The sequence below is a fragment of the Sinocyclocheilus grahami genome, unplaced genomic scaffold (assembly GCF_001515645.1).
Source record: "Sinocyclocheilus grahami isolate Dianchi unplaced genomic scaffold, SAMN03320097.WGS_v1.1 scaffold101.1, whole genome shotgun sequence".
NCBI classification, from domain to species: domain Eukaryota; kingdom Metazoa; phylum Chordata; class Actinopteri; order Cypriniformes; family Cyprinidae; genus Sinocyclocheilus; species Sinocyclocheilus grahami.
Window position 1 is genome coordinate 780,133 of NW_015505280.1, and position 26,540 is coordinate 806,672.

At 36.7% G+C, this 26,540-nt stretch overlaps 1 protein-coding gene across 1 annotated transcript in view; it reads right to left on the reverse strand.

Moving 5' to 3' along the window:
* The window catches only part of LOC107588288 (uncharacterized aarF domain-containing protein kinase 1-like), a 111,035-nt gene that overhangs the window by 83,951 nt on the left and 544 nt on the right, over positions 1-26,540 (reverse strand). The window contains exons 2-3 of the mRNA XM_016276324.1: positions 26,241-26,380; positions 25,399-25,482 (exon numbers count right to left, since the gene is read on the reverse strand). Coding sequence (XP_016131810.1) covers positions 25,399-25,482; positions 26,241-26,372 — 216 coding nt within the window. The 5' untranslated portion in view covers positions 26,373-26,380. The remainder of the gene's footprint in view (positions 1-25,398; positions 25,483-26,240; positions 26,381-26,540) is intronic.

Below are 26,540 nucleotides of genomic sequence, written 5' to 3' on the forward strand. Positions count from 1 at the left end.
TCCCACAAGCGGCGATCCATGAACTATCACCATTGGGCCCTTGAGCAAGCCACTTAACTCAAGGTTACTCCAGGAGGACCCTTTAATAAACATAGTATATACTAGACAAAAGCATCTGCTAAACAATGACTGAGAATTCTAGCGCCCAGCAATGTGGACAAAACATTTACACACTACTGAACTACATCTTGGATCATATGATCTTTGTCCACATGACTGTATATAAATTGTGAGCTGCCAATACGTGCAATCATAACATTTATACAAAATGAAACTCAATATAGTACATGGGAGGTTTTCAAGGTTCAGGCATCTCACTTTGGTACTGTTTCAAAGGGTGAGAATCTGTTAATAAGCATCAACAGAGTTCTCAAATAAAACTTTTCACTAATCATTACACCTTGTAACAATTACAACCCAAAATAAGAAAGGAAGACAAACTGTGAAATGCATTCGCATTCTTTCCAGACAGAACTACTTAGCAAGCCTACTTTTAAAAGAAACAAGTATGTGTCATACTGTATACCAATGAAATCACAACATACCATAACAGTAATTCTCTAAAATAAATGTTTCATTTTCTAAACTGTTTCTCATTCAATTGCACACAATGCTGGAAGCTGAAACATTCAAACTCAGTATCAGTGATGCTTAGTAAACACACTTTTAATTGGAAATCGGAGTTAAGTTTGGTGCTGCTTAATATTTCTGTGGAAACTCTTTATTCAAAATGGAAATCTTTTGTAACAATATAAAAGTCTTTACTGTCATTTTGATCAATGTAACCTCGCTGAATAAAAGTATTCACTTCTTTCAAAATAGAAACCTAAAAAAAAAAAAAAAAAAAACTTACTGACCCCAAACATTTGAACAGTAGTGCAGGTTATAGGTCAATTTTTTATTTACAATTACATTTACATTGTATTAAGGTTTAAAGTTTAGAGCAGAACATTGTTGTTTATACCATTTAAGGCTGAAATACACTACATGACTTTTGCCCAGATTTTTGCCCCAACTTACAGTCTGGAGAAGTTGATGCTACTTGTTCAGACTTCGATTCCATCCCGTCAGAGGATTTCAAACATGTTTGATATTTTGAGCCAGTTTTAGTACAAATTATTTTCATTTGTCAAGCATCTCCTATCAACATGGCGCATGTTTCTGTGTGAGCTTGTAGTGATTGGAAGGACTTTAAAGTATAGTAGTGTGTGATCGTCAGCTGCAGGGATGTAACGATTCACTTGATTCACGTATCGATTCGATTCACGATATATTTGTATTACGAACGCTGCTTTAATATGAATTATACAGAGACGAGATGAAAAGAAAATATCTAAACTTTTCTAAAGACAGTCAGTTCCCTTCAGAGATACATTCATATTAACTCCCACCCCCAAATGTTTCAATGTATAATATCGCAATGTGTAATATTTTTGAGAATCTGTTTACAGAAATGCAATGTAACATACAAAAATATGTTTTCAGTGGTGTATAAATACCTTACAAAATTCACCGTTATGTTTTAATTACCTTAGACTAATCCATTTCTATCTACATACACCACGGGTCCCCCTCCATTGTTAAGTCGCCATTTTGCGGCGCCATGTTTCTACAGTAGCCCTAAATGGACAAACTACTCTACAGAGCGCGTTTCGTCACTGTTGTTCTTTTTCGTTTCTCCCTCGTGTTTTTAAGAGGCAGCTTGCATCGTCGCTACGTTGAATACGCACAAAGTAGTAGTAGTAGTAGTCATCATGTGGTTTGTTAGAAGCAGAGGTCGTTCATAGAAGAAGTGTAAGAAATATTTGAACAAATGGAGGACCACTCGTATTATTTTGCACAAGAGCCGACAGAGCATCAATCTTCATCGTCAAAGAAGTGAAAATTATGTAACAATAATAATAATAACGAACGTAACAATAATATTCGCTATAACATCGGTTTACTAAATAATTCATTACATATAGTTTCTTAATTTATCTTTGTAAAGAAACCTCAACGCTTGACTGGCTACTCTCTGCTGTCTCAGATGACGACATCTTTGTCCTGATTTTGAACCAGCTCGTGGTGAATCGTTACATCCCTACTCAGCTGTTATGATGGCGAGTTTCTCTGTGACTGTTAACAATGTCAGCAAGTGTATGATGCCTAGCGTTTTAAAAACTGTTCAGATTTTTTTTTTTTTCAGGCTTGTACTACACTTTAAACAAAACAAAAATCTCAAAAGCCACAAATTCTACCTAAAAATGCAGACTGTACAAAAACATTGATCTGTCCATGCTTCTGCTGGTCAGTGCAGATTGTATACTGCCAAGAAACAGTAATGGACCTGTAAAAGACTTCTGCTTTTTCACATCACGAGAGACCGCCATTAATGAATGTAGAGTGAAGCTAAAAGCCAGTAACTACAATGAGTGCTTTCTCCCTCCATTGCAGCTAATTATCTGGCTTTATTCTAAAAGCTTTGAGATAATAAATTCCAAGAGTGTAGATGGATGTGCAGACCAGGCTTTTCTATCGTCCACAGTAACTGGCATACATATGCTACCACCACAATCCACGGAGCGTCTAAGTCACCTATAGTACATGTGATTTACAGTGGACCACTTATAGAAACCAACTGTCTAAATGTAAGGAGCAGATAAGGAACAGAGAGCGAGTGGGAACATAAGGCAATTTAGCTTTCAGCCATGTATGAATTTATTTACGGCCCCGCCATGCTTCAGTAGTCTAGAGCCCATTTGTGCAGTGAAACATCCCCTGCCATGATTTTTGCAAGTTCCAGTGACTCCAAACCTGTCCAGAAGGGTCAGGTCACATGACAAAGCATCTAGACGTCCATTAGGGCTGCAATAAAATTGCCAAGCAGAACTATTGATGGTACAACATCCAAATTGTGATACAGATCTAAATGACCACGATATCATTATCCACCTAGAAAACTAAATTGCTATGCGGGCTTATCGTTACCTCTTAAGTTTCAAGTTTATTTGTCACTTGAGACATACAAGAATCCACTGGAATAAAATAACATCCCTTCAGGTCTATGGTGCAATTACAGAAAGGACATTTTATACACAAGAAAAAAATCTTTAAGTTACATGCGACTTCTTGTCATGGTTTTGAACTTATGCAATGCTTCAAAACACTTCTGTGCCTTCCATAGAAGCCATTCATGTCAAAATGGGTGTTATTTTGTGTTTTTTGCATCACTTTTCCACAATTTGACGCTATTACCAATTTGTTTTGCTCTTAGCAATTTGGTACCAACTACATTAGGCAAAGAAGTACTGCTAAATTATGCTTAAAATGACTAAACTGTAAACAAAACAAAACTCTGGCTCATTCTCAAACACAAACTGAAGTGATATAACCCACCGTTGAAACTTAGCACTGCAGAAATTTTATCCATCCAATGTCCATAAATACAAGCTAGACCGGGTTACCCACAAAACTTCTGGTTTGAAAAGCTAAAAGCTCAAAACATGATGGTGGTGATTTGACATGGTTTAATTTGGTTGCTTTTTTCACAGAGTGGTAAATTATTGGTGATTCTATCAGGTGATCGGAAAATAACATCTGAGCCTAACGACTAAAATGCAGGAAGTCAGACAAGTTTAAACTCAACTATTCACCTTTGGCAGCAAAATTGTTATGCTACTGTAATTATTACTGTGCATGAGCAGTACTTGCATCACTCTAAACTGGCAGTTAAAGGTGAAGTGAGTAATTTCTGCGCTACTATCACCAAATGCAATTTCAAAAGTAATGTTTTCAAACCATCTGCCATTGGTCCAAACAAATAGACAGTCCCGCTTTAAACTCACACCACTGGTTGAGCCAATGTTAGAGTAATTGCAAATTATTATAATTAATATAAATTATTATAAATATTATAGCATCCAGAAACTACAGACTATACCTTAAAAATACTTGATTTTGTAAACTAAATGGTTTAATAAACAGAAATGCATGCATGCCATCTGCACTCTGAGTGCAGTTTGTTGCTAAACTAGCACATAATGTGTTTACCAACTGCATTTTTGAATACATCTGCATAAATACAACTACACAGCGATTTATACAGATTGTCCACTTAGTTCTAATCAAAATAATGTTATAATGTAAAATGTCAAATGTAAAGAAGGACAGGCTGGTGTGTGACTGGATGCCTCTCCAAGACCCCCCGAGAGCAGCGCCAATGTTAATAACGACAAACAGCAACAAAGCCCATTACGAAAATGAGATCACCCTCTGTGTGGTGAGGACACCCTGCCAAGAGCCCACATAACAGGCCCCAGGCAGAGTCACACATAACACATAACAGCCCCCCCCCCGACATGCTGTAAGAGAGCAGCTTCCACAGTTCAAAGGCAGGGCTAGAATGAATTCTGAATGATCATGTGACACTGAAGACTTTTTTGCTGAAAATTCAGCTTTGCATCTCAGTAAGAAATTATGTGTGAAAATGTATTAAAATGTATTTAATTTTTTTTAATATGTATGTTTTTTAATCATAATAATGTTTTACAATACTATTTTTGATCAAGTGACATTTTTTTAAATCTCGCCAACACCAAACTTTTGAAAGGTAGTGTATTTTTCCCCTTTTGATTCTAGGATGAATTCTGACCTGGACATGCTTTGTGAGATTCACTCATATGTTCAATGTTTCTGCCAACACTTCACAGCCCTACAGGACATGATCCTCAGCTCACGTTCTAGAGCAATGAACTGGCTTGAGGATCTTCAAAATCCAGGACAGTAGCAGGTGATGATAAGAGTGAGAGTGTTTGGCTGTGGTTGAGTTGTAAGGGTAGAGCTGGGTATCTTGAGGGGCTGCTGAAGCAGGAAGCAGCAGATATCAGGGTGCTGAGCATCTGTGGGGTTCTTCAGCAGTCTGTCACCTCTATGAATACCCACCAGACCTTGAAATTTACCACCACACACAAACACACACACTGATACACGCCATCCCTCAATCTTCTGTGTTATTATGCATCAGGCTAATAGTTCACACAGTTAACAAGAATATTAACAGGGGGAAAAAAATGAATAATTTCTAAGAATCTGTATGTAACGATTATGATGTACAAAAGTGTTGGTCACATTTCAGTCAGTTTTTGGACATTGTTCACTGACATTACGAGATGATAGTCATGGATTCAACTGTCATGCACAGCAGCTTCCAGGATGTTCAGAGCAATAAAATCTTGCACAGCAAACAACAAAAACCATCAGACCATAAACAGACAGAGTACATGCCATTTTTATACAACATAAAGGAAAATAAGGATTTGAGAGACTGTTCAAAAGGTTGTTTACTACAATCTAATAATCACAGTCAACGTTCATACTTCATTTACAGTTGAGGGATCAAAATAAAAAAATAACATTTTAATTATATATATATACACCACTGTATATATAGAGAGAGAGAGAGAGAGAGAGAGAGAGAGAGAGAGAGAGAGAGCGTGAGAGAGATATGTATAGTTGTACAGTTCTTCAAATATCGATAAAACACTCCATACCACTCACAAAAATAAATAATTGTTATTTCTGTTCAAACAGACAAACGAAAACGAGGTTGGACCTATATACATCTATATCTTTTTTAGGGCTCCATTTACTAAAAAGAATTCATAGAAGTATTTGTATGCAAGTTGTCCTCTTTCCATTGAATGCAAAACAAAAGTGCATCTAAGAACGATTTCATGTACAATTTACAAAATCAATATGTGAACTTATTTAATGGAAATTTTTTTCAGCTGAACAATCATTACCCAGATATACAACAATTTGACATTGAACAGACGGTATTTCTACCCTTCACTGACTAGTTTTTATTCACGCCAAATTAAATATGGCACCTAATCTAACAACTGCCTATAACTATAATTATATGGTCAATATCCCACCCAGCCCTTATATGCTGTCCTGAGACACACTCGAGTCAATATTCATGCTTAAAATGCAAGAGGCACAGGAATGGAATTAGGGGGAAATTAAGAGAGTACATATTAGCACTCAGTGTTTTTTTTGTTTGTTTTTTTCAATTATTGAGTGTATGGAGGGTAATAAAACCAATTAGTTATTGAATATGAGATTCATTTTTAGCTCTGTATTGGGAGGGCTACAGCTTTCTGCAGCAGTTGTGTTTCCAAAGCACGCTGCCAAACCTCAAGCTTAGACTGACAGCATAGTGAACATGACAGAAAAATTAAGCATTTATGTGGGTTGCTTGAATTGGGGCTGTCAGCATTCCTACAGACTCTGGCCGTGATTGAATGAAAATGTTAAATGCCTCAATTTCTCCCATCATATTCCCGGGGGGATTCCAACTTTTTTCCCCCCCAGAATGCCACTGTGAGAAAGCCTTGATGGACTTAGGTTATGTATACCCATATTTACATATGCCCCTCAGAAGTGTTTGTTCTTTTCACACTTTCAACATACTTGCATAGCAAAGACAAACTCCACACACCAATGTGACAGCACAGGGCTTTTAGCCAGTGCTGCCATCTAGTGCATGCAATGTTAATTACAATCCAAATTATACAAAATCCAAAAACACATATTTTAAGTGCCTCCCTGACTCAATATAAAAAGGCCTAAGATAAATAAGTCTAAATTCAGATAAGCAATTTATATATCATGCAAAATTAACTGATCAAATAGCAAGGTAGCCAAACTAATGCACTTCAGCATCTCAGTCTCCCAATGTTTATACCTTCATAGACTGGAATTGTGCTCTATGCATTCATAACACACCATAGTGAACATTAGACACTGAAAAGCAATGTTTCATTATGGTACATCCATAAATGCGCTGTTATGTAATACAGAATTATACAACAAGTCTACAGGTTACACAGTACTTTAAAGGAGGAAAAGGTTGAAACTGTAGGTATAGGAACTGGCTAGTATCCCTTCTGCTCGTAATTCATTATATATATATATTTAAAGGGGTTGTTCACTGTTTTTTTTCTAGGCTTGATTGTGTTTATGGGATGCAGTCTGACATGTGTTAATGCTTCATTTTTTTAAAAACGCATTATTTTTCACATAATTTACCTTTATTCCACACCGCTCTGTCCCTTCTCTGAGAAAAGCGCTGATTATTTCCTTCTTTTATGAAGCCCCTCCCTCAGAAATGGGCGATGGGCTCTGATTGGTTAGCTAGTCCAGTGTGTTGTGATTGGCTAAACCACCTCTAGTGCATGTCTGAACGTCCCGCCCCTCACCTCAGCGGCATGTGCTCTGGTTGTATTGTAAACAATGGCATCCTCTATATTGCTTATCAGTTTGAGCCTGATTGAGAAGCATATATACAGTGCGCTGATTCACAAAAATTGACTTATCGGCTTCTGTTCAAAAACAACAAGGGCGCTTGTTGGCTTCTGCAGTAAAACGTGAACTCATGATGCTTTGAAAGGGGACAAAACTGGCTTTTTTGACAAAACGTGTTTAGCAGCATCTCAGTCTCCCAATGTTTATACCTTCATAGACTGGAATTGTGCTCTATGCATTCATAACACACCATAGTGAACATTAGACACTGAAAAGCAATGTTTCATTATGGTACATCCATAAATGCGCTGTTATGTAATACAGAATTATACAACAAGTCTACAGGTTACACAGTACTTTAAAGGAGGAAAAGGTTGAAACTGTAGGTATAGGAACTGGCTAGTATCCCTTCTGCTCGTAATTCATTATATATATATATTTAAAGGGGTTGTTCACTGTTTTTTTTCTAGGCTTGATTGTGTTTATGGGATGCAGTCTGACATGTGTTAATGCTTCATTTTTTTAAAAACGCATTATTTTCACATAATTTACCTTTATTCCACACCGCTCTGTCCCTTCTCTGAGAAAAGCGCTGATTATTTCCTTCTTTTATGAAGCCCCTCCCTCAGAAATGGGCGATGGGCTCTGATTGGTTAGCTAGTCCAGTGTGTTGTGATTGGCTAAACCACCTCTAGTGCATGTCTGAACGTCCCGCCCCTCACCTCAGCGGCATGTGCTCTGGTTGTATTGTAAACAATGGCATCCTCTATATTGCTTATCAGTTTGAGCCCGATTGAGAAGCATATATACAGTGCGCTGATTCACTAAAATTGACTTATCGGCTTCTGTTCAAAAACAACAAGGGCGCTTGTTGGCTTCTGCAGTAAAACGTGAACTCATGATGCTTTGAAAGGGGACAAAACTGGCTTTTTTGACAAAACGTGTTTAGCGTTCAGATCACGCTATATGTGGAGAATAATGCATGGCAATCAGCTAATTTATTTTTTTAAAGTGGCGTTTATCGGTTTTTGCAAATTAACTCTTCATATGTAGAGCATTATGAGAGAGAGATTGACTAAGCGAGTGTGATTACCTGCATCTGATACAGCATTCATTCTTCAGCTCAATCTCAGATTCACAGTAATACATTGGTCTGAACGTCTGGAAAGCGATATCTTTGTCCTACAGTCCTTTCATCTCTTAAGGGTGATTTCCGATGACAGCGCTGATCAGTGCATTTGTTAACGGCGTCTTACAAGCTGTTATTAAAAGTAAAAATAACTTCCATTTCAGTATAAAAGTATAAATCTCTTTCAATATAAAAGTCTTTACTGCTGATTCATAAAACAGTCTCTTGTCGCCATCTAATGGCGGAACAATGTCACAAAAATCACCATCACGAACACAGACACACACAGTTTCCCAATACTAAATACTACTATGAATATAAAATAGTATTTGTTGAATAATAAACAACAACAACAGCCATCATAAAAGTTCCTAGACAATTCAGTCAAAAGTACAAAGGCGGCGCTCTGATATACAGCATTAAAGTTACATAAAATTTAACATGATGAGAGTTTGCCCTCAGCCAAAACTATTTGCTCTGGAACAAATAATAGATTAATGAGACCAAAGACTGCCCATACAATTACACAAAACAAATTATATCTCATGTTTAACCACTATAGAGACATCAGAGCCAGCGGCAAATTCCAGAAGATCTGTATGAGGTGAGGCTGCTCTCGGCGGGTTCATGAGCGCTGAACGTCTGCTGACGCCATGGAGCTCACATCTCCGAAAACGTCGATGCAAATTTTCAAATAGACGTTATCTTTATTAACAAACCGCATATTTGAAGTCTAAACATTCTCACCTAAAAAATTTTTAAACTACATTCCTTGACACAAAAACAGTATTATTTTTTAATTTTAGTGGATTTGAGTGTCCGCCATGACACTCGCTGTGAGAAATACGGGAAGCGAAGTGATACAAATGGTGAAAGAGCGTTCATGTAGCAATACCAGTACAATATCACACGGTTCTCAACCAATCAGATTTGTGAACCAGAACGAACTGTTTTATATATATATATATATATATACACACACAAATATATATTTTACTGTTTATATACATAAATCCTAAATCAACATAAGATGTGCATTAATGTGCAAGGACTCAAATACTTGCCTAACCACAGTAGAATTTGATATGTGTGGCCAATCTAGCATAATCCATTTAATAATTTAAAAATCTTCAATGCAACTTCATAAAGTTATCTCTCTGGGCTCCCATAAACTCTCCATTCCTCGAATCCTCAGCGGATGCATTTGCATGATACATTCCAGTGGTAACGAGAATCAGACGATGTGAATACAGCCTTAAATATGTTTACAATTCCTTCACCCTTAATGGCAGAGCTGAGAAACTCCTAAAATTAACACTGTTTGTCCTCAATCCATGGACACATTCTCTCACCGCCAGCTTGTTGGATTCATTTTGAAAAGATGAGTACAATGCAACATCTGTGTGACTTTTGGCACGCTCTCCACCATTTCCTGACAGTGAATCAGCATCTGATGGCGGCACAGTCATAATGAAATGCACTGCTCTCCCCCCGGCAGCAGCCATCAGCTCCCATATTATCTGATACCCGGCTAGATCATTTGTAGCACTATTGAACACATCATCTGCCCGAATCTCATGCTTGTCACTAAGTACAAGGACGCCAATTTGTTACCATGTGCCCATAATGGTAATCTAGGCAGATCGTTCTATGCAGTTACTCCAGGGAGAGTTCCTGACCAGCAAAACCCATCTGAAGTCTATGTAGATATGGCTAAGATAAACCTGGCATGGTCAGTGATGGGGCAGCAACTCTGAAGCTAAAGCAGTTCAACTATAGTCAAGCTAAAAAGTAGTTACCTGCACAACAATCAACCAACAAAACACTGAAGTCATATAACAGGGCAATATATATAAAAGTGCTTTTTATTTTTAAATTCTTGCGTCACACGTCACAGGTCCACAGATTTTGTGCATGTTTATTTCACCCAGGCTACATCATGACTAAGTAATGAGTAGAACAATACGACACTTACAAATGAATGCCTTCTATTTTAATTCCTCCCTTCAACACAACCCAGCTCCATGGAGTCAAAACAGAAATACATGTTCAGAACAAATATAAATAATATATACAGCAGAGTATGGCTCTAGCAATGCAAAGGTTGTGGGTTCAATTCCCAGGGAACACATGAACTGATTTAAAAAGTAAACCTTGAATGCAATACAAGTCACTCTGGATAAAAGCATCTGCCAATTGCATAAATATAAATACACAATTAAATTATGCAATTAGAGAACTTATCTAGCTCAAAAATGAAAGACATTTTAGTGACAGCATTCAAATAAAATAAAAAAAATCTATAAATCTGAACCAAAAACAGTGACAAAAAGTAGTTAAAACATCATCCATTTAAAAACACTGCTACTTTTTAAGTAGACAATATCTTTTTAAATAATCAGATGAGATACATCATGATTCTTAATGAAGACTAAAAAAAAACTAAGACCATGATAATGCCAAAATTGAGGCATTTATTTAAAACCATCTAAACTGGTATATATGGCCTAATACTATTAAACTTATAAAAATAATAATAAAACAACAACAACAATAATTAAGAACTTTTCAGCAAATAGTTCTTAAACCATTTTTAAAATTATCTGAGTCTGTTTTGAGAAGTCTTTCAAGGTTATGTAAGTTTCTCTTTTTGCTGCACAGGTACTTCAACTGCGAGATAAGATGTTTTGTGCTCTGTAATCTCTTTTTATTAGATTGTGAGCAAGATGTCTTGTACTTATAAACTTATAACCTTATACCTTTTAACAGCCACAAAACCGTTCCACTGCACAAAAGGTTCTTTATAGTTGAAAAAGGTTGTTTAGATTATTTGTTTACAACTAACAGGCAAAGTGCAAGCTAATTGGTTGCTGGAACATGAAACATGGCCTACGTAAGACTGGGTAAGCTCTTACCCTGTGGCTGTAGACAACAGGGGTGAAATTAAATATATTTGTTGAGATTCCACTGGAATTAACTAAGAATTAAAATAGAAAGCATTAATTTGCAAGTGTTATATTGTTCTGCTCATTACTTAGTCATGATGTAGCCTGGGAGAAATAAACACGCATGAAATCTGTGGCCCTGTGACGCAAAATTTGGAGTAAGAATTTAAAAATAAATAAAACTCATAGCACTTTGACTCAGTCTTACTCAAAGTGCAGCTATTTTCACACGAGTGTCCATCTGGTGTGCACTCCCTTTTATTGACAGCACATTTGGCACCCCCATTACAACTGATTCTGCTTTTTTCCAGCCTACATCTGGCACTCTGGCTGTTGTTTTGTATTTTTAACCACTTTGTCTTCTTTGATGAAGCCATTTTAGCTTGCTTTTTGATTTGCACTCTTAAGAGTTGAGTGGCATTGGGGAAAACGGATTCCATTACGCAGCGCCCTGGAAAAACTCCTAGTCGGAAGTAGGAAGCCATTTAGGACACACCTTTATCCAAAGTAACAGTCCCCCTTGAAGCAACCTGGGATTAAGTGCCTTACTCAAGAACACAATGATGATGGTTCAGGTAAGGGCCTATGATTTCTGCAATGCTGAAAACACGGATGGAATCCAGTTATAAAAATGAAATTTAGTTTGCATGTTTTGTGTGTCTCTGTGTGAATGATCGGCACAGTTTTGTCTACTACACAAACTCAAGCATGAGGTCTGCCAGCTTATGGTGTTTGCAGCATCTGCCATCTCACTATGAACTATGAATGTATTGTTACATATACACACAGAAACTCAAAGGTCTTCACTACAATCTGCCAAATTAAAGGTCCGGTTTAAAAAGAAGAAATTATGATTGAAATATATTACTATTGTACAGTAGTATTTTACTAAGTAATAATAATAATAATAATAATACAGTTTATTAAAACAATAATAAATAAACATCATACAAAATCAACCAATTTTTCTAACATGTTTTAATTTAAACCTCTATTGTGCAGCACTTTGCCAAAAAATACAGAAATTGTTCAAATTTAATTTGATAATATTTTAAAAGATGAATTACCTTATTTTTAAAAGATTAAAGTTTTACTTATTCATTTGATTACCATCATTTTTTAATTGATTTGTATTAAACATTTCATACATCACTAATATTGTTACAAAATAAATTACAAAATTGTTAAAGGGGTCATATGATGCTATTTCAAATTTTCCTGTCTCTTTGGAGTGTTACAAGCTGTTTGTGCATAGATAAGATCCCTAAAGTTGCAAAGACTAAAGTCTCAAACCCAAAGAGATATTCTATTTAAAAGTTAAGACTTGTCCACGCCCTCCTAAAACGCCTCTTTTAAACACGCCCCCACATGTCTACGTCACTGTGTGGGAAGACTTGCATAACACTGCCCAAATGTTCATGCAAAGAAAGAATGCGTAACTTTTATTCTCGTTGTAGTATTGTTGTTGCCACCGCCACCATGTTGTGGAGATGCTGTGTGTTTCGTTGTGAAAGCGAAACTACTTTGTTTGGCCTTCCAAAAGAGGACGATATCCGCTTCGTCATGCCTAGAGTGCTGGTCGCTGAAGAAATACATCAACTTCACGCTGTGGATCACCGGATCCACTTTCACCGTGGACGAAGCGGAGTCCAGCCTGGGGTCGTTACATGTGGTTGCCGCAAGCCCGCCGGCCACCGCTCAGTTAAGCCCGCCGTGTGTGACGCTGTGTGTTTCGTTGTGAAAGCAAAAACTAGAAATCAGTGGTTAAGTTGTGTTTACAACACTGTTCCAGAACAGTTCAATCCAAATATTCAGATGTGTGCAGCGCATTTTATGGAGGACTGTTTCCTGAACCTGCAGAGTAGCCTATAATGTGTCTGTTCACAAAGGCTGTTTCTATAAAGTGTTATGAATTCAACTTTTTAGACATCCTTTTTGATTTAAATTTAATTCATAGCCTACATTAAAACAGAATACAGGAAAGCACTGCATTTTAGGAAAAATAACGGAATTTGCAAAAAATTAATTAATTAATTAATTAAACCAGATTTCATTTGGCCCTTTTCACGATTTGCTACATGTGGGGTTCAAACCAGCAAACCTACTATTTACTTACTATTCAGGATTCACTGTGCCACACCATCCTTCAACTGTTACGCTAAAATCAACTTTCCACGTCATAAAGCTTTTGAAACGACTGGCTTCTCTTCTATTTCAGCAAACTAAAGATGTGGTCATAAAAGTGGAATCGAATAGTTAACTAAGCCTTTAATTCAGTTCCTTTAGTCCGTCCTCTCTGACATTGCAACCCCTCCCATGTCTCCTCCTATAACGCTTGCACTTGTCAGCATGTCCATGATGATCTGATATGCATTATTCATTAGGGCTAAGTAAGCTACATTTAATTTCCAAATCAGCTGCTCACATTCTCTTTAATGATATGCTAATAGCTAAGGAGACTCAATTCCCTTAGCAGCAGTCCCTCAGACTGGGAAAGTGTTTAGGATTGCATAATCGTGCCACGATAAGCATCGCATTAGCCTTTATGTTTTCCTGTCTGCTGTGTCCTGTTCTATCTCAGTCAGCAGAGTTAGCAGAACAATTATCTCTGGAAAACATGAGGTCTGCTAGAGCACATCCATATATGCGCAGAGCTAAGAGTTTTTATTAGCTTATAGGTATTAAGCCTCAGGAAAACACACTTTGTACGCCAAATATATCTTACTTTAAAGAAAACGGAAATTTGTAATTCACAGGCTAATTTACATTTCAAAAGACGTGGCTTTGATTTTAGCCTAGCATTGTTACATAACTTGAAAACGTTTGATCTTTTATACTAGCCAGTATTTCACCACACCAACGGTGTTCAGCACATATGACTTTCTTTTCTTTCTTCAACTGATCATTTTCTTTGGCATTAGCCTCTGAAGAGATAAGAAAGAGACAATTGTTTTTTTTCCAAGTCATTTATTCAGTATTTTTTCCATTAATATTCACCATAGGGATTCCATAATTTGTTTTAATAAAGACATGTTTTTCTCCAAAATAAATGAATAAATAGAAATTCCATTAACTGATCAACTGAAAAAAAGAAAGAAAAAAAACAAACAAAGATGACTCGCATCACAAACTTTGATTGGAAGCACACAAAAAACATACTGACAAAAATTACACGACTGTATTTTAATGTCTCTTATAACTGAATAAAATACAATCTTATAAAGCAGTGCAAAGGGTGTTATCAAATAAACAATGGTAAAATATAAAATTATCTATATATATTATCTAAGTTATGCATATTATCTATATTCATTTTATTTTTAATATTAAAACGATAAATTAACATATAAAACTTAATTTAGAAAACTTTTACAAGTATAAAATAATAAAATATATGAATTCCAATACCGTAGAGACGTCACTGTTATAACAGACTTCTCTGATTGGTGGACTGCCCTTAGTTTTAGCAAATTTTGCAAAGATTTTTGCAAAATTTGGAAAACTTTTAAACATTATTGCTAAAAAAAATAAGAAAAATAAAATTCTCTAAGAGGAAAATGAATGGGATTTTTACTTCTGGAACTGAATGTTACTAAAGCTAGAGGACAGATGATGAACCCAGAGAGAGAAAAGAAACAGGATTGGAAAACAACGCAGGTCAGATTCAAGCTAAGGGCCCTATTTTAACGATCTAAGCGCATGGTCTAAAGCACACGGCGCAATTGCGTTTAGGGCGTGTCCGAATCCACTTTTGCTAGTTTAAGGATGGGAAAAATGGTCAGCGCATCCGGCACATTGTCTAAAAGTGTTGTCCCTATTCTTTTAATGAGTAATGGGTGTGTTTTGGGCGTAACGTGCTATAAACCAATCAGAGTCTCATCTCCCATTCCCTTTAAAAGCCATTTGCGCTCGCGCCATGGCAGATTCGCTATTTACATGGTGGAATTAAATTTTTCATTTTTAAAAATGTTTGTGTGCTGCTGCGCGTACCTGTGTGTGTAATAATACTAACGTGCTCTTTAAATAACAAAGAAAAATATTGCGCCAGACTTTAGACCAGGTTTTTGTTGGTCAATGGCGCAGTCCATTTCAGTTGCTTCAAAATAGCAACACGCCAGCAATGCGCCTGAACATACCTCGTTTTCAGACCAGCACGCCCATGGGTGCACAAATGGATGCAAATGCATTTGCTATTTAAACAAAGTGGTGCAGGACGTGAAAATTACAACGGTGTCGGGCTGAAACTAGTAAAAAATACTTGCGTCGCGCCTGGCGCCGCATTGCGCCAGGTGTATTAGGGGTGCAACGGTTTTGTATCACGGTTTTAGAGTCACGGTTTCAGTACGGTTCGGTATGTGCTATGTTTAGGTAAAAAACTATATTGTCAAATAAAAATAATGAAGATAACAAATAATCTAACTACAAGCAACAGCACAAATAAATACAATAGCGCAAAGATACAAATAAAATAAACAGTGCTTTTCAGGTTTTTTTAGGTAGGTCTAACATTAGTTTTTAGGTACAGAAATTGAATAAAGTAATCAAATGTAAAATAACATTGCATATTTGACTGTATAAATTAAAGATTAATCCTTATTAAAGTTACAAAAGCTACAGTATTCAATCAAGAGCAGTGAGTGATTTCCGTGTTGTTGCTGTTTGATTAACATTAAGAAAGTGCTGACACTTTAAGAGAATGCACTGATACTGTATGTTCAGCCGACTATGTCTGCTAGGATACGTCCATTCAAGCACAATACTTCAAAGAGCTTAATATTTGCATGCGTTTGGAGACGTGGGTTCACGCACTTCGGATGAGCGCACACACAGATCTTCTCACTGCGTGCGCGAGTTTGCGTCTTCTGGCTATTTAATATTTAAACTGGCCAGGCTTAAATGAGTTCAGTTTAAACACAGATAGCAACGTGTGCTGTTCAGGTCTCACCTGCGCTATCAACACGTGATGAATGACAGTTATTCCAACATACAGTACTCGCATTGAACAAAGAGTGACTGGGTTGTCCACGTCTTGTTTTTTTCTCTCTCATAGCTCTTGTTGTAATGTATTGGGAAGCCAGAATTTGTATTCATCAGCAGAAACATGCATTAGCCGAACTCTAACAAACCACATTACAGATGCATTGTCAGATTTAAGTTAAACAGCGGTCCTAGTGCATGCCGAACCATGTGTGGAGAATGGTACGGTTCGATTTTTTTACCGAGAACCGTTGCACCCCTAAGGTGTATGATAGGGCCCTAATCATTTGCATAGGCACCAATGCTAAAAAACCATGGAGAAGTTGAACTTCTAGGCTACGGGTCCACAATGTATTTCTTCAGCATCTTACATTTTCAAGGTTAAAGCAAGCACAAGCAAGCTGATAATATATTGTTAACAATTTAATCTACAGTACATTTATTCCAGTCAGCAGTTTCCAAACTTACTAGTCCTTCTAACTTTCATAAAGGGCAGAAATGAAGTTACTAAAAAGGCGACAACAACCTGGGGTTTTCACTCAGATCTAGGGAATTGAATATATGGCTCATCCATATGTTCAGTTTTCCCGGCTGCAGCAAACCTATGAACTGATGAGCACAGCATTGTTCCTCCATGTGTGCAATCCACTTCTGCATCCTTCATTTTTTCTCTATTTCCCAGAAGTTATTTCATTAGTTCAGATCTGGAGATGATGAATGGCACCTGTTGCACTTTGCAAGATACTTTCTAAAACTGTTCATAATGAACTGCCCAAAAACCTTTGTTACTACCGTCCTCTGATGCAGATGTTTGCGACAAATGGAAGATGCCACCGATTAATTACTTTAATGCATCAAGCACGGAAACAGGTCTTCCCATCCTCAAGTGAGCTTTAATGACAACTAACCAAGTCGATGGAAGTGCACGTCACAATTTCAAGCTAAATCAAAGAGGAAATCAAGACCATCAGTGTTTACAAAATCAATTTTATGCTAACTTCAAACCCTGGCTCATTTGCATGTCTACAGCAGCTCATCTTCCTGGCTGTGATGAAAATACAGTATCGGTGCAACCTAAAAAACGATGATGAATTAGACGTCTAAGAGCACGCCTGAGCTAATGATAATCCGAAGGCGAAAATCTGAGATGACCTTCAGCGAGCACCTGCACATTAATCATCCAGTTATACAGCCAGCATTTCATTACCGGCCCCCGTATGATAGGTGCTTTCCTACACGCCTGTGATCTATTACATCATCGCGATTAACATGGCAGTCCAGGTTGGTGGTAGAGCAGAGAGACTTGTGGATTAAAACATGGCGTAACAGGTGGCCTTGTCAATAACACAAACACACACGTTGCATAAAACTGTTTGGTTAAACTGAAGCGCAAAGAATCACATTTATGGACTCGCCAGAAACCGTTCACTCCTTCAGGAGAAGAAAAACATTATTATAGCACCTCGGCCACATTCTGTTAGAGTGGCTGTTTCTGATTTTGTTAAGGTCTCTGCCAACAAACACTGCAGGCTTGTTTTTCTCTCCAATACTACAAGCCAAGACGCTGACTTACTTGGAACAACAACCTGTGCGAGGAGCAGATTAATCATTTAGACAAGGAGGAAGGGAACGGTTCTAGAGTGAAAGTGAAAAGAAGGGAAGTGGGAAAAGACTGCTTTTTCAAATCAGCATGCGAGTGTTTTCCCTTAAAAGAATGAGCCAAGCCAAACTCAATCCAAATTCCATTTTTCCCACAATCTGATTACTGTCAATCCTCTTTCTTGCACCTCACCAGAATCAGGAAGTCTCGGCTACAGCGCAGCTACATCAATGGGGTGCCACTTCTGAGGTTTTTTGAACGTTCAAGGATAGATCACTGTGTCCGGTCTAAAGCACACCCCCCAACATCCTGCTTTTTGTGAGTAACTGGACCCAGCTGGAGATCAGGTTTGAGAACTAACTGTTGCAGTAACCTTATCAATGTAGTCTTTAGCAAAGATAACATGATGACAATGACAGAAAATCTCCACCAATGTCCTTTCTGTTTCTGTGAGCTATAGCTGCTCTAACCCTGTAATCAGTCTCTCAGACCCCGGTAGCGCTCCGCTTCAGCAGGAGGGTCATGAGGAGGGCGTTCCGGCTTCTCTGGGAGAAGTCGTGTGGAATAAGCCCTCGCTGAAGTCTAATCTGCTGTGCAAATGCTCCGTGAGGGCTGGTCAAGGACTTTGAGACCTCTGCAAACTATCACACTTATACACACATAAACAAACGTACAAGTGAAAATGCAAAGACGCACATACACAAACAAAATACCAACAACAACAGAAAATTAACATATAAACAAACAGTGACTACATATCGTTCAGACAAACTCTCTGGGGAATGGAGGATGATGTTCAGTCATCCTTAAATAAGTGAAAAATCGCACAGTCGACTGAAAACATCCTTGGATACCTTTACAGCAGGTTTAAGGATAGTGATCTGCCTTTTGCCAAATAGACCACTAAAAAAATCTAGATTTAACAGCTGGCAATGATATAAACCAGGCCATAATACCACAGCCAGGGGGCAGGGGCCCATTATGGGCCCTCAGAAAACATCTAAATGGGAAGAAAAATATATTTATATTAGTGCTGTCAAACGATTAATCGCATCCAAAATAAAAGTTTTTGTTTACTAAATATATGTGTGTGTACTGTGTATATTTATTATGTATATATAAAGACACACACATACAGTATATTTTGAAAATATTTACATGTATTTACTTATATATTTATTTTCATATAATTTATATTATATATAAATATATAAAAATTACATATTTTTCTTAAATATATACATGCATATGTTTGTATTTATATATACATAATAAATATGCACAGTACACACACATATATTATGTGAACAAAAACTTTTATTTTGGATGCGATTAATCACGATTAATCTTTTGACAGCACTAATTTATATATTATAGGGATGCACGATATTATCGGAACATTATCGGAATTGGGTACCACTGCATCTGTCTGGGGGAAAAAATGCAGTGATTGAATTATAGTTATTTCCAAAGCTTTCAATGTACTGTCGTTATAACAAAACTTCATTGTTGTTTATTTAATTCTAACAAGTAAAAAAACGAACCAAAATTAAGAATAATTTGCTTATAATCTCTGCACAGGAGATTTGGTGTTGTTTCCAAAAAACTGGAAATATATCGGTATCTGCATCTGCTATCGGCCAAAATGAGTTGAAAAATATCAGCAAACCGGATATCGGCAAAAATCCAATATCGGGCATCCCTAATGTCTCAACACAATGTTTATAGGAGAAATAATCTGATTCAACAATTTAACTGATTGACCAATTACAGAAATTAAAGCAAAAGCAATGCAAATATGCAAAGCAAAATTTAACAGCTTTTTGTACTGTAGCTTTCTGGTTGCTATCATCAAATCTGGTTCGTAAACAACAAATCAACTCAAAATTAAAAATCAAACATTAAAAGTTCATGTCTATATATTTAGCTATGATGCAAGATTATATGTTTAACTGCATTTTTTTTATTTTATTATTTGCTTTCAGTATAGTTTTATCCCAAAATGGGTCATGACACACCAGTTCAGAACCACTCATTTACAAAGTGGATTCTGACTCATTTCACATCTGTGATATTGACACAATGATTCACATCATCTCCTCAGACTGTTCAGAGGGTGATCGGTCAGCCACGATAGGACACATATCCTCTCCTCAAAAAAGACCCCACACAGGGTAGGAGATCAGAGTAGACTATTCTAGACTATTTTCTGAGCAGTGGGTAGAAAAAGTGCATTTTACAGCATAGCCTCTAAGCACCAGGGAAAACAGATTACATTCGTTTGTGCTCCGATGCCCGCCTGACAGCGGCAGCGCCTGGTACACCTGCCCTCCAACTTTGAGTGCATGCATTATTCAGCATCACTACAGCTCTGCGTGCCACTGGTGTTGTCGTCTAAAACGGTGGGCGTCCATGTGCCGTAATCAAAGCAGGCCAGAGAGCAGCTTGTCTCGCTGTGATATCCTGCAGTTTCTACATGATAGATTTTGAGAGACTAGGAGGGGAGGGAGGTGGCTCTAGTTTCCAGATTCACATTCAGTTTTGTGGTTTAGGTACTATAACTGCTGCTGGTAGTCATTTTAAACTCCAACTGCAAAGTGTAAATAAATAATAATAATAATAATATGGACTGAATGGTCACAACATCCGTTAAAGCGCATTTTTAAAAGACCAAACTGATTGCTGTAGACTGTCAGCATATAGACTTACGCTGAATGATATGGAAATAACTCAAACTAAATATTCAATTTTTAAGCCACTTTTCATCTATTCAATACTTTACCCATTTGTCACAATAAAATACATTAAAATCAATTGTTGGCCCTGATATAAACATTCTAAACAAAACTGATCATATTTGAATGTACTTTAATGATCTGATCAACTGAACGGGTTAAATGATCTATTCTGTTTAATGAGCTGTTCGACATGGCATAGAATCCATCTTGATCAAAATGTAACAACCTCAGCTGATGTCACCAAGCCCTATTTTTCAACCCATCAATTAAAAAAATTTTCACAATCTACTCAATTCTACTCAAATGGACAAAATCTTTGTAACAACAAAAGTAACATCCTCAATATAACACTACTTATATGCTGTTTCACTTTAAAATACACTTCAATTCAAAGGTTTGGGGTCTGTAGGATTTTTTAAAGACATCTCTTAAAGGGATAGTTCACCTAAAAAATGAAAAGTTGATGTTTATCTGCTTACCCCACGGCATCCAAGATGTAAGTGACTTTGTTTCTTCAGTAGAACACATATGATGATTTTTAACTCAAACCTTTGCAGTCTTTCAGTCATATAATGGAAGTGAATGGGAATCACGGCTTTGAGAGTCAAAAAAACATACACAAACAAAACCAAATTAAACCCTGTGGCTCGTGACGATACATTGATGTGTAAAGACATAAAACAATCGGTCTGTGCAAGAAACTGAACAGTATTTACAGTGGGTACGGAAAGTATTCAGACCCCCTTAAATGTTTCACTCTTTGTTATATTGCAGCCATTTGCTAAAATCATTTAAGTTAATTTTTTTTCCTCATTAATGTACACACAGCACCCCATTTTGACAGAAAAACACAGAATTGTTGACATTTTTGCAGATTTATTAAAAAAGAAAAACTGAAATATCACATGGTCCTAAGTATTCAGACCCTTTGCTCAGTATTTAGTAGAAGCACCCTTTTGATCTAATACAGCCATGAGTCTTTTTGGGAAAGATGCAACAAGTTGTTCACACCTGGATTTGGGGATCCTCTGCCATCCCTCCTTGCAGATCCTCTCCAGTTCGGTCAGGTTGGATGGTAAACGTTGGTGAACAGCCATTTTTAGGTCTCTCCAGAGATGCTCAATTGGGTTTAAGTCAGGGCCCTGGCTGGCAAAACTGATCATATTTGAATGTACTTTAATGATCTGATCAACTGAACGGGTTAAATGATCTATTCTGTTTAATAAGCTGTTCGACGTGGCATAGAATCAATCTTGATCAAAATGTAACAACCTCAGCTGATGTCACCAAGCCCTATTTTTCAACCCATCAATTAAAAAATTTTTCACAATCTACTCAATTCTACTCAAATGGACAAAATCTTTGTAACAACAAAAGTAACATCCTCAATATAACACTACTTATATGCTGTTTCACTTTAAAATACACTTCAATTCAAAGGTTTGGGGTCTGTAGGATTTTTTTAAAGACATCTCTTAAAGGGATAGTTCACCTAAAAAATGAAAAGTTGATGTTTATCTGCTTACCCCAGGGCATCCAAGATGTAGGTGACTTTGTTTCTTCAGTAGAACACATATGATGATTTTTAACTCAAACCTTTGCAGTCTTTCAGTCATATAATGGAAGTGAATGGGAATCACGGCTTTGAGAGTCAAAAAAACATACACAAACAAAACCAAATTAAACCCTGTGGCTCGTGACGATACATTGATGTGTAAAGACATAAAACAATCGGTCTGTGCAAGAAACTGAACAGTATTTACAGTGGGTACGGAAAGTATTCAGACCCCCTTAAACGTCACGCGGAGGCTGAAGAAGACGACGCGAACGCTCTCAGGACAGTTCGGACATTGCGTGAATCAGAGGTAAAAAAACGATATAAATACAGTTCAGTTTCTTGCACAGACCGATCGTTTTGTGTCTTTACACATCAATGTATCGTCACGAGCCGCAGGGTTTAATTTGGTTTTGTTTGTGTATGTTTTTTTGACTCTCAAAGTTGTGATTCCCATCCACTTCCATTATATGACTGACAGACTGCAACGGTTTGAGTTAAAAATCTTTGTTTGTGTTCTACTGAAGAAACAAAGTCACCTACATCTTGGATGCCCTGGGGGTAAGCAGATAAACATCAAATTTTTATTTTTGGGTGAACTATCCCTTTAAGTATTTATTTGATCAAAAATACCGTTTTTTTATTTATTATAAAAAAAAAATATTTTGTGAAGTATTATTTCTATTTAAAATAACTATTTCCTATTTTAATATATTTTAAAATGTAATTCATGTGATGGCAAAGTTGGTTTTTCAACAGCCAATACACCAGTCTTTAGTGTCACATGATCCTTCTAATATGCTGAATTGATCCTAGAGAAACATTTCTTATCATTATCTGTTTTAAACAGATAATTTTAATCAGATAAAACATTTCTTATCATTATCTGTTTAAAAGTTGATACATTTAATGTATTCTTGCTGAATAAAAGTATTAATTTCTTTTAAAAAAATTAAACTAACATTCATGTTAACATGGTTATTATAAAGTGCAAAAAGTAAAACTGTCTAGAATCTCAGCAATCATTACGTCACACAAAAGTGAGTTGTGATTTAATGGCGGAGATAGAAAGCTCTTGGTAGGCACAAAGAGCAGGTGGTCTGGTCTGCAGAGAGCAGAGGCATGGTTAACTGCGTGGAACGCCCCTCATTACATGAGTCACACGCTGTGGCCATTACAGAGCCGCAACACCTGGGAGCTCCCCCATGATCCCTTGCACTGTTCTCATGGAGCAATGAGACATGCTCGTCCTTCTGCAAAACATCCACTGCCTCCCAAAAACCCTCCTCCCTCACAAATTTTAGTAATGAAACATGAAAATGTGCAAATGTGGTGATACCAAACTACAAGTACTGTACGTCTCATTCCACTCTCTAGTTCCCTATAATTTGAATTAGTATATTACGAACATGAATTCGGACACTTGCCAGGACCTTGATCCACTAAACTTTGATGATTCAATTACCTGCAACATGATTATGAGGTTATGCATTAAAATGTAGCTTGTATTTATTAATACAGATAACAAGTTATCCGTCTGGTATAATTTATTAAAAAGTGGGAAAAAACGCCCAACAAAAGTTTTAATAATTTCAAATCAGTTCAAACTGTCAATCCTGATTCAACAATATCACTCAAAAAAACGAAACATCTCCAGTTATTAAAATGCATACACAAAAGTGATATTGCGTGCCACGTTACAGTGATGTGTCAGATTAATTAACTGAAATAAATACTATGGTACTAAATGATTACACTATTCAATTAGTATGGTTTTGTCATGGTACTCAAAGAAAATGCTAAATATACAGTGCTTTTACTATGGCATATGTCCAAAAATATTGTGCTATGGTAAATCTGCAGAACCACATGGTATTACTATAGTATCATGTCCAAAAAAAACATGGTAATATCACAGTAGATTAACACCCACCCACCCATCCCAAAGATGTTTAGGTGTTCACTATTTAAAAGACTTTTAAACCTGTTCATTTGTACAACTGTCCAGAATGCAGAAAAACAGTAACTGGGAAAAATCTAAGCAAGAATGATCCGAAACAACCTAAGACCAGTGAACTGAATCGCCTAGTGAGAGAATAATTAGAAGCCAAATCTCTCCTCTATATTAAATCAAGGGCCTACATTAATTCTAATCAGAGTGTGTAGCCAGGCTTGACTGCGGGCCCCGAGGGGGAAAGAGAACGGTACCCTATCCTCCGAACCCAGGCCTGGCAGAGAGTGCATCTGGCTCAGACCCTGCTCTTCAGGGTTCAGCGCTTCCCTCCAGCGGCTGCCATCAGTGTCCAGACTCACAAACACGGGTAAGAGACTGCAACCTTTCCCTGCTCCAGCTGTTTAACTGTACCTGACAGAGCTGTTCAAATGGCCTTCAGACACAGGGGTAGAAATGGCACCCCTATTATTGAATTATTGCCTGGCATTTGCAGCTATGATCCTACAAACAGCAAGGCAGATTGTTAAGGGTGTTTTAAGATATTTTTAATTTAATGGTGTGTTTTGAAAGCACGATCAATGCATCAATAATGAGACTGCATGTTGATTATTGACTTACATGCCATCATATTAGATTGAGGATTGTGCTGGCTTGGATGACATTTAATAAAATATGATTGCTTATTAAAACTACATGCAATTTAAGACTGCATGAACACACACAATATATAGGAGTAAAAATCAATGTAAGGTTATGACTAAAAATCATGAAGCCTGCAATAAAAAATTCTTATGGGTGAGTGGAATATTACAATAAATATTCCTGAAATGCACACTGCTTATATCATTATATACCCATACATATAGTGATTCCTGAAACAATGCAAGTTATGATTGTTCAGGCCTTTTCTGGATCTCTTGGTAGCAAACCCAGCAAATCATAGAAGCAGCACATATTAAGTGTACTCTATGGCAAAAGTACTCATTCATCGCTACGAAAATTATTTTACAGGACCACAATATTCCTTTCTTGAAATGAGGATTTTCAAGAAAAATGATCATGTCAGAGCTCAGGGACCCCTACTTTTCTGGCTACACTCCACTTTCCTAAAAAATAAGTGCAAAAGCCCAAAAAAACGAAATAAAGAAAAATGTCCACACAGCAGATATTCCTAGATATAACCTATCACCATCAAGACAAAAAGTTTTACCTTTGATTTGACAGCCCAGTACTCCTCTGTCCCATACTGTACATCTCTGAGAGTGGTGAGGTAGTCATAACTGATGACAGCCGTCTGAAAACATTCATTTCAGAGACAAAGAAAACTGTGAATAAAAATCTGCACACTGGACACAGAACAAGACATTTAAAATACACTGTATTTGCATTTTTTAAAAATGTTTTTTTAAGCAATTCACTTGCCTCACTGCGACTCAAACGCAATAGTTTTAAAAAGTATTTTATTGATATAAAAGTAGTATTTATTTAAAAATCAAACTGTTCATTTCTTTAAGTCAATTCATCATAACTCTGATTCACCGATTCAAGTTATCACTCAAAAACACTAACATACTGTGAAAATCAAAACATTTTAAATACTCTTAAATAAAAGTGATCTTGCGTACCACGTGACAGCGATGTGTCAGATGGTAAAATCATATCTTAATATGATTTTAGTACTATGGAACTAAATGATTACATTGTTTATTTACTATGGAACTAGCATGGTACTCCAGAGTACTGCAAAAGATACAATGGTTTTACCATGGTACATTTCAGAGAAAAAGAAAAAAAGACTGTGAATAAAAATCTGAACACTGGACAGGACAATACATTTAAAATATGCTGTATTTGCATTTTACTTTAGATATTTTTTTTAAGTAATTTACTTGCTGTGATTCAAACACATGAGTATTTAAAAGTATTTAATATACATTTAATATTTAATAAATTATTTAATATAAAAGTAATAATTCATATTTAAAAGTTTTCAAAGGGATTAAAAGTTTAATGAACTCAAAGCATTAAATGAAAAAAAAAAATCATATTTACTGTCGCAGCTGCCCTGCCAAATCTGACGATGCTGAGATCATTGAAGTCCACATTTTTGCTGTACAAGTAGAATCCTGACGATGCCAACACTGCAGTGGCGACAGATGATACCTTCAGTAGTCGAACAGCCATGTGAGGAGCTGCAAAAACACAGAGATCCATTAACATCATCCCTGAGCATCTGCCCCTGTAGTAAATATACTCAAAACATCAGCCTAATTTAAAAAACACACTCAATATTATACTTTAATAACTGATTATTTAATTTATCATAATGACTCATGCCATATGCCTTCCCAC